This window comes from Brienomyrus brachyistius, chromosome 15 (assembly GCF_023856365.1).
Source record: "Brienomyrus brachyistius isolate T26 chromosome 15, BBRACH_0.4, whole genome shotgun sequence".
NCBI lineage: Eukaryota > Metazoa > Chordata > Actinopteri > Osteoglossiformes > Mormyridae > Brienomyrus > Brienomyrus brachyistius.
The window spans coordinates 22,951,414-22,966,375 of record NC_064547.1 but is presented as its reverse complement, the minus strand read 5'-3'; the positions used below and the strand labels follow the sequence as shown (position 1 = coordinate 22,966,375).

General features: G+C 43.3%; 1 protein-coding gene across 2 annotated transcripts; it reads left to right on the top strand.

The window, feature by feature from the left end:
- Window positions 1-551: 551 nt before the first annotated feature.
- On the top strand, window positions 552-11,705 carry lhx4 (LIM homeobox 4). Of its 2 annotated transcripts, none has more exons than XM_048977031.1 (6): window positions 552-630; window positions 5,272-5,443; window positions 8,755-8,957; window positions 10,224-10,378; window positions 10,610-10,778; window positions 11,317-11,705. In XM_048977031.1, the coding sequence occupies exons 1-6, from the start codon at window positions 552-554 to the stop codon at window positions 11,703-11,705; spliced, it is 1,167 nt and encodes a 388-aa protein (XP_048832988.1). The 2 variants fall into 2 exon arrangements, with proteins under 2 accessions (XP_048832988.1, XP_048832989.1); XM_048977032.1 differs by having other exon boundaries at window positions 555-561.
- The last annotated feature ends 3,257 nt before the right edge of the window (window positions 11,706-14,962 follow it).

Genomic DNA, 14,962 nt, shown 5'->3' with positions numbered 1-14,962 from the left:
TTAGAAAAATAGTATTGGCGGTCTGAAATTTATAAGAACAGCTGGGTGATGAAAAACACCGTCGTATTGCGCATCTGATGGCTCCTATAGGCCTAGAATACTTTTTAGTCCATATTTACAGTCTTTTTGACTAAGATGAGGTCCCACCTCTTTGAGCACATCCCGTCCCCGTCCCCGTTCCCGAGGTCCTCCTCCGCGCTTACCTGTGCGTGTGTTTCCGCCCGCTCTCAGCCGGTCACCGATCCCATTGGCTCTCGGGCGGGGCCTTTGGTAGCGGTGACGTCATGGCTACCCCTGCAGTGTGAATGAATCAAGCTGCCCGTCTTATCCACGCCAAAAGAGCACGACGAAATCCCGCAGGCTCGGACAATTTTCCCGGATAAACGAAGGGCCAGTAGGACCGAAACGGCCAGAGGGACGTTGACCCGAAAAAAGACGGATCGTCCTTTTTGTATATATTTTTATGTTTTATATAATATAAGACCGGGAGATCTTCAGTCCTCTACTTTGTGAGTGTGCCCGTGTGTGAATTTTTATATTATTGGATCAAAATGATGCAAAGTGCTGCTGTTATACCGACAGAAAGCCCGGTAAAGAGTCTACCAGAAATTCTCGGAGTGCCAATGCAACGTAAGGCTGTTTCTACCTCTTCTATCGATTATTTCATAAAGTAATTGGCGAGCATGCTTTGGAATGCTGCAGGAGCTCGCTGTCACGATATGCGCATCCTGTAACTTAAACACGGAGAGTGAGACAGGAAGTACTGAAATAGCCTAAAAAGATATGTAATCGGCTGTTAGACTATTCCTCGTATAAAAGTGTGTGTGTGTGTGTGTGTGTGTGTGTGTGCGTGTGTGTGCGCTTGTGTGCACGCGCGCGTGTGTATGCATTTGCGTGTGCGCGTTTTTGTGTATGATAACCATTCACGGTGTCCTTAGAGTCATTGAGCGCTTTATCTGAAAGCAGTAAGCTATGTGGAAGTGCAACATGTCGTTTTCATTGTACGCAACGTCTGTCTTTTTCGGGGTACCGAGATAGTAAATTTGGTACATGGCGAGAATTTTATGCTACACTTGGCATTTGCTCAGTATTTCTGTAAATGCTACGAAGGCGTTGCGACATTTAGACACTAAAAACACTCCGCTAAATTTCCCACATATATTATATTATATTATATTACATTATATATACATGTTCTTTTACAATTATGCCGCAAAAACCCTCAAAACTTTTACAAACGGTAGGCCTGTATATCGAAAGGCCTTTCAGTATGTCACGATTCTAACAAGATGGTTGGAGTTTTACGGAATACGGACGTGCTCGCTGTCGGTCGGTGTTACGAGTTTATTCTGCACATTTTGTATCTGTTTATGTTGGCATGAGGTTACAATGAAACATATCTTTTCTACTTTTTTGTATGTGAAAAATAAACGCATATATTTTATCGAGTGCCGAAAAACACCGAGCCTTTATTCAATACAATTCTGTATTTAACATTACCTGTGATTAAATAGTACTATATAATCCAGTGTTTTTTTCATGAAATGTATTTCTATGAGAAAAAAGTTCATATACTCTGCGCCAACAAAATTTAAAATGTTTCGGTTTTATTATACACCATTCTTAATTTTGAAAAATGTATGTATTTAGTATTTGAGCGGTTATCAGCATCACAGTATTAAATTACCTATTATCATCGCATCTGGTCTTCATCTCCAGCATGTTAATCTCTACTAGGCCTATATAATCTGATGGCAAAATCAGGGTGGAACCTGAACTGGATAAATTCCTGACCTAATTATTCATGTCAAGGCTACCTGACAGCACATGCGCCCCGGTTATTACGTTTCAAAGTCATATTTCCTTTGATAGACTGCGCTAAATTCCCCGATAAATGTCAAGGAAATATATCTGGTAACGCTCGCAGAATTTTTCAACACATCATTATAATATTAATTGGCAATAACAATAATAATTAACCATAATTAAAAATAACAACGAAGTAATTGTTGTTATTATTATTATTATTATTGTTGTTGTTGTTACTATGTTACTACTACTACCACTAGGCTACTACTGCAATTAGAGGAATAAGGTTCTAAAAGATAGCACTATATTAATAATATTACAGAATATCATTAGCAAACAGAGGCTAACCTCACATGAAATTTTAATATGCGGCTTTTATCCAAGTGCTAAATCGTATAACTTTCCGTAACAGATTGTGTACTTTATAACAATTTTCATATCACTGATATTTTTCTAACAAATAACATTTATTTTCATTCTAGGTGATAACTTTAGTATCTTTTAAATACCTTACTAATTAGCTTGAATTGCTGAATAAGTAAACGTGGATTTTTCTGCATTAAAATGTGGGTCTCTATTAATCTTACACCTAACATTTATCTGAATAATAATAATAATAGTTCTCTGAATTATTGAGTTATTGAACGTGTCCCATGTTAATGTATTTGTACCTTACAAAAAAAAGTATATTTAAAACAAGAAAATTAATTAACACGTAGAATTCTTTTTTTTCAAGGTCTGGAATGCGAGGTCAACGGAAATATACCTTAAGCTATGTTCTAATGAGAGCAGTTACGACTGAAGAAATGGAATATTTTAATGTATCTTCTAGCCAATGCGCCAAGGGGAATTGTTAAGGTTATACGGCTTTTGGCGGAAAGGTAGCCAAGGCTGCGGCCTTAATGGAAAGAATCGCGGCGCTGTCCGTTCAGCACCCTGTGTATGTCTTTCAGTTGCTGTTCTCTACCTTCCCCAACTACATCACTGTTTCGTTTATTTAATCTTTCGTCTTATTCGAGGCTGCCTGTTAATGGGTTCTGCAGAATCATCAGCAACGGGCGCGCTGACACGCGGCTCCGTTTATGCCATCAGTGTTTTAATTTATTCCATTGAATCCACGGCTGCACTTATTGCAATACTGCGTGCCAAAGTACCTTGGAACAGAACAGTCGCTGCCAACTTTCAGAGCTTCTTAAAGTCGCAGTGCTCGGTTTCCCGAATCCATTACACGCATCTTTTCCCTAATTTTAACTATATAATGCAAAAATATTGTTTGACATTGTAGTTGTCTCACGCTATGTACTTTTACTACTACACAGCTATGCTACCACATCATGGGATACATTATAATTTAGCTATAACTGATTCAAATGAAGTAATATGTGACTTAGTTACTAGGGCAAACGTTTGATAAATCATGTCAGCCTCGTGGCATTGTTACAAAAGCCAGCAAGGGTTTTTGCACACAACCTTGATAAGTTGGTATCGGTCTAGTTTGTCAAGATTTTGAATTATGATACCGAATTAAGACAATATTAGCGACACAGTGTTTTACACACAGGGACACAGGTGTAGAAACAAGTTGTTTTGTTTTGTTTTTCCTTAAATATTTCGAGAGACTGTGTTTTAATACAGACGATTACTGGCCTATTTAGCCAGTTAAAGAAAAAAAGTTATTAAATGATTCCTGGGAATTTTTAGCCTGGAATTGTTAATTTTGGAATCTTAGAATAGTGGCAATTGTACGAACTAAACAAATTTGTGACAGACACGGCGCCCCGAATTAGGACGGTGAATACAAGGTCAAGACCTTATCCAGATATGTATGCAATTCAATTTTTGAACGATTATACAGACTGTACTGATATAGAAATAGCGGTATATCCTTCGATTTGCACCCTCTGTGCCACCTCGTCCCACTGTACGCCTCCATTGTTAGACTAATGTTAGACTACACGTAAGAATTTTATTGTTATTCTTTATTTGTACATATAATTCCTTTGTGCACTTCTTGCAATTTCTGTAAGTACTAGAGAAAAACTGTAGAATTACTACTTTTTCATGTATATGCGAAAATGCTCTTTTTTCAGTCCACTATATAATAACATTCAGATTACCTTGGAAGTGGAAATCTACAGATTCTCTCGCTGATAATAAATGTCTCAGTTGAAATCAATTTCGATAATCAGACAAACCTTACTTAAATAAAAAATTCGCATTTATGATTACTCTGTAGACGCTGTTACTATCTAAAGCATTTGTGTAATTTATCCAAAGTAACGTACGAGTGAGACACGTAATATATAAATATTAGGCGTGCTTCTATTGTCATTTTGATTTTCAGTATTAGATTATTTAATATTTCATATAAAAGCTCAGCTTGACTGCAGGCTCTTAAACCCACAAAAACTGATTGCTCAACTGGATTGTTCATAGCAAGAAACAATGTTTCACCCATGAATAATCTCTCGAAAATTATCCGACTATTTGATAATGAATTGAATTCTGTCTTAATACATACAGTAAACCGACACAAGAAAAATCTACGTAGAATTTTTGCTGTGCTATAGAAGGCAGCTAAGAAGATTGCAAATTAAATCCAATTTATCTCATAAACATGCTTTTTAATTAATTTCATTCTGATATATGCGGGATATCTTTGATTCTGAGTAATTCATTTTTACAATGACAATTTTTATGTTGCCAAAGAATTTCTTCCTATGCGGTAAAAATATATTTGCTCAAGTAACTATAGGCATGCGACTGTCTTTGTCACTTAGCTACATGGGCTTATTTTTAAACCTCTATGGTAGCGTTATACGTACAATAACGTAAATCAGTGATAAGCTGTGTCCTTAAATTTATAGATTTTGCTAATTAACGTGTCGTTTTCTTTGGTCTTTCATGTTTTTTTTATCACCTACTATTACCTAAATACCTATCCATTCATTATATGATATGCATTATAAAAATATATATATATATATTTATTTTAATTATATTCTGTGCTCTATAATTATTATGGTTTTTCGTTTAATGGTCTGTCATCATATAATCGCAATGTTGCGGTTGAGGATTCCTAATCGGTTTATTTATTTTTATAATTTTTATGTAAAGTACATTATTTAGAAACAGCTGTACAGTATTGCTGTCCTTTTTTATGGAGATCTACTATTAACTTAAGGTATGAATTAGTCTTTCGAGTAAATCCCGCTTTATTTAAATGCGATAGTCCTGTTGCATTTCCAGGCTACGCGCGTTGCCCGTAATAAAATATTAAGATGAGGCCTGTACATCTTTTAATCAGATATTACTATTATTAATTGTGTGTATCATGCCATGCAATGTAAATTTGTGTTTGTGATTATCGTTGTCCAGTAAAAGTAGAAGTTCGTTACTGTGCAAACTACTGTACTGATTCCGGGTATACAAATGCTTCATGTGTGTCCTCTGTTCCGATAGAAATCCCACAGTGCGCCGGCTGCAGCCAGCATATCCTGGACAAGTTCATCCTGAAGGTGCTGGACCGGCACTGGCACTCGAAGTGCCTGAAGTGCGCTGACTGTCAGGCGCTGTTGGCGGACAAGTGCTTCGCACGCGCGGGAAATGTCTACTGCAAGGAAGATTTCTTCAAGTGAGAGCTAATATTTTTATTGATATTTATTTGTTACCAAAAAAAGGGAAATATGGCAGCTTTCAGAATACCCGCTATTGCTCCAGTACCATAGTGTCATTGTTCTGTATCCAAACAAACAGTTACGTCTTATACGCATACGTTTACCCTCGATTTTCTCAATTTTATATATTTTTTCCATTCAGTGCGCCTAATTTTTAGGGAATCAGTATAATTCCCCTTTATTGTCATTGTACAATGCCAGAGCAAGTGTACAAAGAAGTCGCTAGGCGACAACGGCACACGCCGCACTATAGTGTAATAGCTAGACTTTGAAACATTTAATCACCTGAACTATTTATTGCAATTATATTGATTTTAGTTGTGATATGTTTTATTATGTTGGCAAATGATAGAATATTCGCTTGACTATAAACCTAGAAATTCTTTTGTAATATCTGTTGTTGTTTTTTTTTCTTTGCAATATCTATATATTTGTTAACAAAGGAGACAAATACTAATATTATCGACGTAAGCAGGTGTTTGTTGCGGCTAAATGAAATGAAATTCAGTTAAATTTCACGAACAATGCTTCATTAAAAGTATTGTTTGAAGGCCAGACACATGTAAATGACCTTCAGACATGCAGGCTGGAGCAGATACACCATCAGGCAGGACAGACTGAGGCTCAGGAAGCTTCTGCCGGCCCTCATAGACGCTTGTGTCCCTGAGCCTTTTGCAGCAGGTCATGTGATCTGACAAGCAAACCTCACAATGATCAAGGAGCTGAACTGAGGAGCAAAAGCCGTCAAGCGCACATCCCCTGAGGGAATCCAAGCCGGAATCATGATACTTTACCTGAGCTGCACAAATAAAAACACATCCAGGTGCTTAAATAAGTAAACAATAGAAAATGCAGTATATAATAATGATAAAGCGCATGCCCTTTACATTCATCAAAAATACAGCAGAACCTATAAATATACTAGTAAATATGCTTTTGACATCACCCACATTTCCTGCATTATAAAGTTCCTGTGGAATATTCATGACACGCAGCGTTTTATGGCTGTCTGGTTGTGGGTGCAGGGATACCGGATACTATCTGGCTACCTGGAGCATAAGACATCCTTGTCAGTGTTTAACCGCCAAATCATTTGTTGCCAAAGAATGATCTAAGAAGATCAGATGTTCTGTCTGAGTTGAAGCGGCAGGGTATTATCAGTACACGCTCAGGTGCGACTTTCCTGATGATGCTTGTCTGAGTGTAACGCCCTGCCTAGTCTGGGCCTTTCCCCCAAAGCACTGCATGTCCTTGCCACACTCGTGCTCCCATCCACTCACATTGCAGTGTTCTGGAATCATGGCCACTCTAGGGCAACTGATGCTTGACACAGTTTTATTACATCTCTCAGCACCACCCAGCGAAAGAAGTTCGGCTATTAGACATTTGTTTTCTTATTAAATGGAGAAGGAAATTCGCGAGCGGGGACTTTAAAGCGTTTAATTGCACTTTCCTGGGCTGGGCCGGGCTCTGATGATGGTAACCCGTAATGGATGTGTGAAGGGAGAGGCATCTGTCATGACTCAGCTTTTGGAGAAGCACTGAGAGATTAATCTGGAAGCGCCGTGAGTTTGTCTTGGATCCAACAAGTGATATGCATTACTGGGCAATCCAAGCACTGCTGTTTGCTGCCACTCCACAATGGGGGACATTAGAACTCTCCCAGCACTGCTCACTGGCCACAGAAATGGCAACTATCTTCCTTCTCTTCACATCCTCTTCCCGTTGTTTTTTTTTTTTTTTTTTTTGCGATTTAATTTCAGAGGCATTAAAGAAGAAAATTAGGTTTGACTTTTATCCAAAACAGGATCAGTACTGGCTTTTACTAAATCATGTTTGAGAGGTTTTAATGTCAGAGGCTTCAATGAGACCTAAAAAGCTCACAAGTCAGATGCTGGTAGGTAACTTTATTAGGGGGCCCGGGGGGACAGAGGGGCTGGAGGCAGTGTAATGTTAAAACTGTAGTGGCGTGCAGGAGGGGGGTATGCCGGGGGATGGAGTAAGGGGAGCTCAGAGGTGGGGGCGGGCCTCACAGCTTAACCTTGCTTCAAAGGAAGGGGTTTATTTTCCTGTTTACAGTTGCTGATTTACAGCCTTCCCCAGTCTCTCCTTTATAGTTTCCCTTCTGCACATTGACTTTGACTGCTTCACTGCATCCCTGGGCAGCTGCTGCATTCACTCTGGCTGCTTCACTGCATCCCTGGGCAGCTGCCGCATTCACTCTGGCTGCTTCACTGCATCCCTGGGCAGCTGCCGCATTCACTCTGGCTGCTTCACTGCATCCCTGGGCGGCTGCCGCATTCACTCTGGCTGCTTCACTGCATCCCAGGGCAGCTGCCGCATTCACTCTGGCTGCTTCACTGCATCCATGGGCAGCTGTTGCATTCACTCTAACTGCGTCACTGCATCCCTGGCAGCTTCTGCATTCACTTTGGCTGCATTCACTGCACCCCTGGGCTGCTGTTGCATTCACTCAGGTCACTGCACTGCACTGCATCCCTGTGCAGCTGCTGCATTCACTCTGGCTGCATTCACTGCATCCCTGGGCAGCTGCTGCATTCACTCTGGCTGCTTCACTGCATCCCTGGGCAGCTGCCGCATTCACTCTGGCTGCTTCACTGCATCCCTGGGCAGCTGCCGCATTCACTCTGGCTGCTTCACTGCATCCCTGGGCGGCTGCCGCATTCACTCTGGCTGCTTCACTGCATCCCAGGGCAGCTGCCGCATTCACTCTGGCTGCTTCACTGCATCCATGGGCAGCTGTTGCATTCACTCTAACTGCGTCACTGCATCCCTGGCAGCTTCTGCATTCACTTTGGCTGCATTCACTGCACCCCTGGGCTGCTGTTGCATTCACTCAGGTCACTGCACTGCACTGCATCCCTGTGCAGCTGCTGCATTCACTCTGGCTGCATTCACTGCATCCCTGTGCAGCTGCTGCATTCACTCTGGATGCATTCACTGTATCCCTGGGCAGCTGTCGCATTCACTCTGGTCGCTTCACTGTATGCCTGGCAGCTGCTGCATTCAGTCTGGCTGCTTCACTGCATCCCTGGGCAGTTGTTGCATTCACTCAAGCCGTGAATTAACAAAGAGTTGCCTTCGGGCCGCGGTGCCCAGCCCCAGGCACTCTTACATAATGAGGATCTTCCAGGGCACCATCCCCTGCGCCTGGCCACTGTGCTTTATTTACGGCTCAATGTCTGGTGGTTTTACGTGCTGGAATGCAGCCGTCGTCCCACTACCTTAACTGTGCGTCCGCTTGCAGGCGCTTCGGGACCAAGTGCGCCTCCTGCCAGCAAGGCATCCCACCCACGCAGGTGGTGCGTAAGGCGCAGGACTTTGTGTATCACCTGCACTGCTTCGCCTGCGTCATGTGCAGCCGGCAGCTGGCCACCGGTGACGAGTTCTACCTGATGGAGGATGGCAGGCTGGTGTGCAAGGAGGACTACGAGACAGCCAAGCAGAACGGTAAGCTGCCCCCCCCTCCACCGGGCCCTACCTCCTCCACATTCCGGCTTTCTGACATCTGTTCATCCTCTCAAAAATCATTAACGTGGTTCAACCCAAAAGCACATCATAGACAAAATGTTTTTTTCCAATAAACCAATATAATTTCGACCAGTTATACTGACTGGATTTTAAGCACATGCTTCATACCTCAAACATGCATGCAAAACTGTAGCATTAGAATGTGTTTGTAGTGTCCTTTATAAATGATCATTATGATTATTATTACTACTTCACCGATTACAAACATACCAGCGCCACTTCTGCTTCTACTGATACCAATATCAGTAACAATGTGTTGATGAAGTAATGGTGTTGTTATTATAATTAACAAACTCAAAGTAGATCCTGCTTGCTGGGCATATGACAAAAAGACTGTAAAACCTGTACCTGGCCACCTGGTCCACTAAGCAGGTCCTCTACGGCAGTGTTTCCCCATCCGGTCCTCGGGTCCCCCAGACGGTCCACGTTTTCGCTCCCTCCCAGCTCCCTAGGCAGGTGTCTCAAAAAACGTGGACCGGATGTTGACCTATCGGGAGCTGGAAGGGACCCGAGGACGGGATTGGAAAATACTGACCTACAGTCATCATGAACTTGCTGAGGCTGCTAACCGAGGGCGGGCTAATATAGGCCATTCAGAAGCATTTAAACAGCTGGGTGTAGCATCCAGGAGGGCACACCTGACTGTAATATACAGTAACAGAGACACGGAGAGGTGGTACAAGAAGGGGGGGGGGTACTGAAGAAACAAAATCATAATAAAAATATCTCAGGATCTCGGCATCCTGCTCATTAAATCTTGAGTTGACGTGACCTTTTATGGATCGGAATGCTGAAAGCCCTGGCTTCGTGTTTATGGAGATTTCCATGCAATGCCCATTGATTATGCTAAGTGATGTAATGCACATTTATGGTGGGCCCTCAATAACTCCCCATTCCCAGAATCCTCCTGGGAGATTTATGTCCTCTTCAGCTGGAGTGGTACTGACTGAGCATCTCAAAGGCATTGAACTCTGTATCTCCTTCTAACTGCCTTGTCACATTGCAGTAGCTCTTTGTACTAGGTGCACCTCTCACAAACTCTTCTTAAAGAGATACCTCCTCTTCCCGAAACATCTGCAGTAACTTTAAGAGCACCGCTCTTAAAGGACTAGCTTCATTCCTTCCATGCGTCTCCTTGCGTTGCCGTCACTCTTCCTTCCGATGATCCTCTTGCTTCTCTTGAAGATGACTCAGAGGCTGGAGCCAAGCGACCACGGACCACCATCACCGCCAAGCAGCTGGAGACCCTCAAGAGCGCCTACAAGAACTCACCAAAACCGGCGCGCCACGTTCGCGAGCAGCTCTCCTCAGAGACAGGCCTGGACATGCGGGTGGTGCAGGTATGTCAATCTTCATGCACAGTCGGTGGGAGAGGTCACTGCTGGCTACCCTGGAGCTGTGCCACAGGTCCTCCTGTCCTACGGGGGCAGTGGATGCGCTAAATGAGTCCTCGATTCAAACCCGAAACACCAGCTGAGGTGATGTCCTCATGGTACATGGATGGTGGGATGTACTATCACGCTACACTGCAGCTTGATAAATGCATCACCGGCCGTCCGCCTGGTCTGCAGGTGTGGTTCCAGAACCGACGCGCAAAGGAGAAGCGTCTGAAGAAGGACGCCGGACGGCACCGCTGGGGCCAGTTCTACAAAAATGCCAAGCGGAACCGGGCCGGCAAGGCGGAGAAGGAGAGCTCTGCAGAGGATGGGGGGCTCAGTGACAGCGAGCTAAGCTTCAGAGGTCAGTGTGCGATCCCCCACCCCACAATCGGGCCCCCGAGGCCCTCCCCCACAGTCCTCCCAAATTCATTTGTGGTGCACGGGAGGGTCGCCCTGCTGGCTGCAGCTTCCTGCTACACGTTTTGGGGGCTCATAAACACTGCCCCTCCGGGCCTCTTTTAAAAGGAACCTTTTTATTAGAAATAAGAAGGCTGTCTTGAAAACTCTATAAAGCGGGCCAGGCTTTTAGCCGATTAGCGTGAACGCGGTCCAGGGTGTCATTTTCATCCAAACAACACTTGAGGGACTGAGGGGAAGTGTTTTGCGCCCCCTGCAGGGACTCTGGTACATGACACTTGTAAATCACAGCTCCTTCGTCAACTCCTCACTGAAGCGGGGCAGCATCTGTGGATTATGTCTAAGAATACAGCTTCAGTAAAATATGCACAATTTGTATCATCACGTGATGCATTGTGATATCCCATGATGCTCCTTGCTTCAGTTACACACCCAGCCGCCCTGCATAACCTTTGAAACGATTGTCTTTCCACTCACTGCAGAAGATCAGATGCTGCCCGACCTGGGACACTCCAACGGGCTCTACGGGAGCGTGGGCGATGTCGGAAGCACAAGCCTCTTAAATGGGGGCTTCTCTCTGGATAGCGGCGGGCAGCCATACCACGAGTTACGGGCAGGCAGCCCCTACGGCCTCCCCCAGTCACCGTCCTCCATCGCCTCCCTGCCCAGCCACACCCCGCTCTTAGGCAGCTTGGCCTTCAACATGGACAGCTTGGTGGGGCAGGGAGCCCAAGGCACTACGGGCCAGGCGACACGATCCATGGCGGGTGGGCCCACTTCTGACCTCTCCACAGAGAGCAGCACGGGTTACCCAGACTTCCCCACCAGCCCCGGCTCCTGGTTGGACGAGATGGACCACTCCCAGTTTTAAAGGGCGGGGCCCAGCCGCCTGGTACACGCAGTAACCGGAGGAGGGATGGAGAAAGCAGTCTTTTTTCTGTCCCTCAGACCTGACATTTGCTTTTTTAAAAAAAGGGGCAAGGAGGAGCAGGGTATGGAAACTAAAAGGAACTCCGCCCCACTTAGGGCCACTGAGGACTGGAAGAGTGGGACAGCGGTGGGGTTGGGGGTAGGGTGTCCTACGTACAGCAGGATGTCGGCAAACGAGAAAACCTGTCTGGTCCAACAAGAGGCCAATCAGCAGGTTTAACGCCTACCCCCAACAAAGTACTGTCTGTCAGTGATTCTGTTTCATTTTCTTAGTTTATTTTTTGACCATTTATACATGTATAAATTCCAGCATGGATTCGTGAGGACAGAACATAGGGTATTTCTCAAACATGTTTCAGCTCTACTAGAGCACAATCACAACAAGGCTCTCTGCATGCTTCTGGAAAGATCAGTACTGGAGTCTCTACGGTGGCAATGCACTTTACACTCTTTTTGCACAGTGAGTAAGAGTGAGAGGCGAGTGCACAATGCAGCATACAGAGTCACGCTTCATCACGGTAGAGCGTTAAATCACTGGAGAGAGAAAGAGATCTCAGCGTGATCCTTGACATCCACAAAGGTCCCTCACACCCACTGGCCGTGTAACGATGCTTCCTGTTCTGTTCTAGCTTACGTTCAGTTATTGCTTGAAACCCCAAATGCATCTGGAGATGCTTGTGAGGTCAAAGCATGTTCTGAGCGAGGAAGTAACTTGTGGTAGACCTGCCAAGGACCACGGTGTTTAGGCATGCAGGCTCTATCTTGGAGCTTAAGCGGTTCTGTTGCACTGGGGATTCTCCTCCATTCCCAGTCTCCTCTCAGAGGATTTAGAGGAGTGAGATGATTGAGTATCAGTGCCTAAGAGGCCTGATTTCCAATAAAGCCAAACAGATCACAGGAGCAAAGTTCTGGGCTGCTCACCTGATTGTACCTGAACATGAGAGGGAAGTCTGGTGTTGATTCCTGATACTGCGAACATTCATCATGCTAACATGTGATCCAACCTAGGAAGGGGGTCCACATGCTACTGTGACTGCCCTGTTAACAGATAAAAAGAAGTAACACTCGGTCTCTAAAAAGGGCTTTTCAGCTCACAGGATGTGGTTGCAGCGTGAACTCTGTATGTATGCTTTTCATATTTCAGGTCCTGAAACCTCTACTATGTTTTTGGGTGATCTAGAAGTCGATTGAATTAAAATGTAAGGAAAGAAGGTCATCCTTCTCATAAACTGTTACACTTGGCTGTATCTGGACTGCTCCTCCAGAAGCTTTTGTGTCAATAATATCATAATTAATTAATGCAAACAAGATAATAAGGCAGTAAATGTCGTGAATGTGATGTTACTCTAACATTTTGTAATGATTTCTACAGTCGGTTTCCGGGGACTGCAAGCTGCTTCTGAGTATAACAAGCAAGGTTTGTTTGTTTTTTTTATGAACCCTTGTGTTTTTACTATTTTTGTCAGTATCCACATGACATTTCATAACTTCATGATTTATGTGTACATAGAAGTACCTATAAAAGAACATGAAGCACTATGAGACGTACTCAGTGTAACAATTAAAAACGGAAACGACGCAAGCGAAGATGAATGGAAATCGAGGAAGGTCTGTGAGTTCAATGTTTATTTGCGTTTGTTTTAATGTCAGCTGCAAACTAATGGACCCGATCTGGAAAGACGAGCCGAAACACAGCAACCCAGCTGTGACATGCAAACGGATATATAATCAAACAAAACAATATATGTATTAAAACACTTTCTGTTCAAACGGTTATTGCCTCTAACCCCTGGGGTTTTATTGTAAATTTTGTACAGTTTCAAAGGTGTCGAGAGTCTCATTTCATAAGCACTATTTATTGCCATGTGTCTTTGAAAAAGGATTTAAAAAGAAAGCACTGAATCTATTCGCATATGCCTTCTGTGTGACGGCATGAACTGTGTATAGCAAAATCTATATAAAGAAATAAAGTTGAATCGTCTTTGGGTTAAGTAGGCTCCGCTGTGCAATGTTTCTTTGTTTTTTCGATGTCTTCCACGTTAACTTTAAGACATCCATCTCCAAAATCCAACTTCTGTTGTGACGATTGCGAAAGGGCTAGATTTTAAAAATAGATCTGGAAATAAATAAAGCATTATTCTGGATTTAAAAATGACAAGGCGGCAGGGTGTCCACTCGGAGCCGCGCATTATTGTAGTGTTGCATAGATGTTTTCTTAATCCACTCAGGGCTAAGTAATTGAAAACCGCTGAAATGTGAATAAATGTGCTGTGTGGACACGAAAGAGGGATCTTTGCTTAAAACGGCGGAAACATGTCCGAACAAAATCATGCACAGTAAATAAAAGGCTCCGCGCCTGTCTGATGTGTAACGAGTTAAATGGATGGGCAGACGTTACCGGCGAAAGCAGATCTAACAAGGAAATAAATCATAACCGGAGACAAAACGCGGGGAATGCCACCGCCATGCATTCGCGATTGTTAGCACTCACTGAATTGCTTCTTTATGCAAGATTGATTTTAAGATCGTATATACAAACCTAGCAAAAATATACCTCTACTGTACAAATATCTAAAACTGAATTGCGGCTTCCGGCGTGGCCAAATGTGAACTACCCGCTTATAAAATAATGCCAGAAAACTGGGTGATTTCTTTCTGTCATTGATCAGACAAGGTTTGGCCATTAGCGGGTAACCATTAATAGTACTGCATAACAAAGATAAATTGCGACAAAGACAGTTGGGATAATTTACACGCCACTTACAGCACTAGTATACAAATAAATCTGGGGAATTCCCGCACTGTTGCTTTTGCAAAGATGACAAACACACACAAATGGCCATTTTCATCGATCTGCGGCTTTTATTACAAACTTCCCGAATGCAACAGTAGACAATGAATTTATAAACCGATAAAGTATTAAATATAAGATGCCTCTGTGAAGTAGAAATCTTTTTTCCCTCAAATGATCTTTTTTTTTTGGCCATGCGATATGACATGACGAATTGAAATTCAAGCAGATCGAGGCTTGCGTAGATTTTATTTTGTCAAGCAAAATTAACTTTATTTAACGTTATTTAGTTATAAGACCAGATGATTTGAGAATAAAATCTTTGGATGGCTTGCGTGTAGTTAATGGGTTGCGGACTCTGCAAACACTTCAGACCTTAAGTAACAGCTGGCTGAAATATGGCTTCA

Excerpts from the sequence above, each read along its gene's own strand:
- lhx4 (XM_048977031.1), top strand. The coding sequence starts at position 552 with ATGATGCAAAGTGCTGCTGTTATACCGACAGAAAGCCCGGTAAAGAGT. Across the intron at positions 631-5,271 it reads TCTCGGAGTGCCAATGCAAC|AAATCCCACAGTGCGCCGGC; the intron begins GTAAGGCTGTTT and ends CTGTTCCGATAG. Across the intron at positions 5,444-8,754 it reads TGCAAGGAAGATTTCTTCAA|GCGCTTCGGGACCAAGTGCG; the intron begins GTGAGAGCTAAT and ends GTCCGCTTGCAG.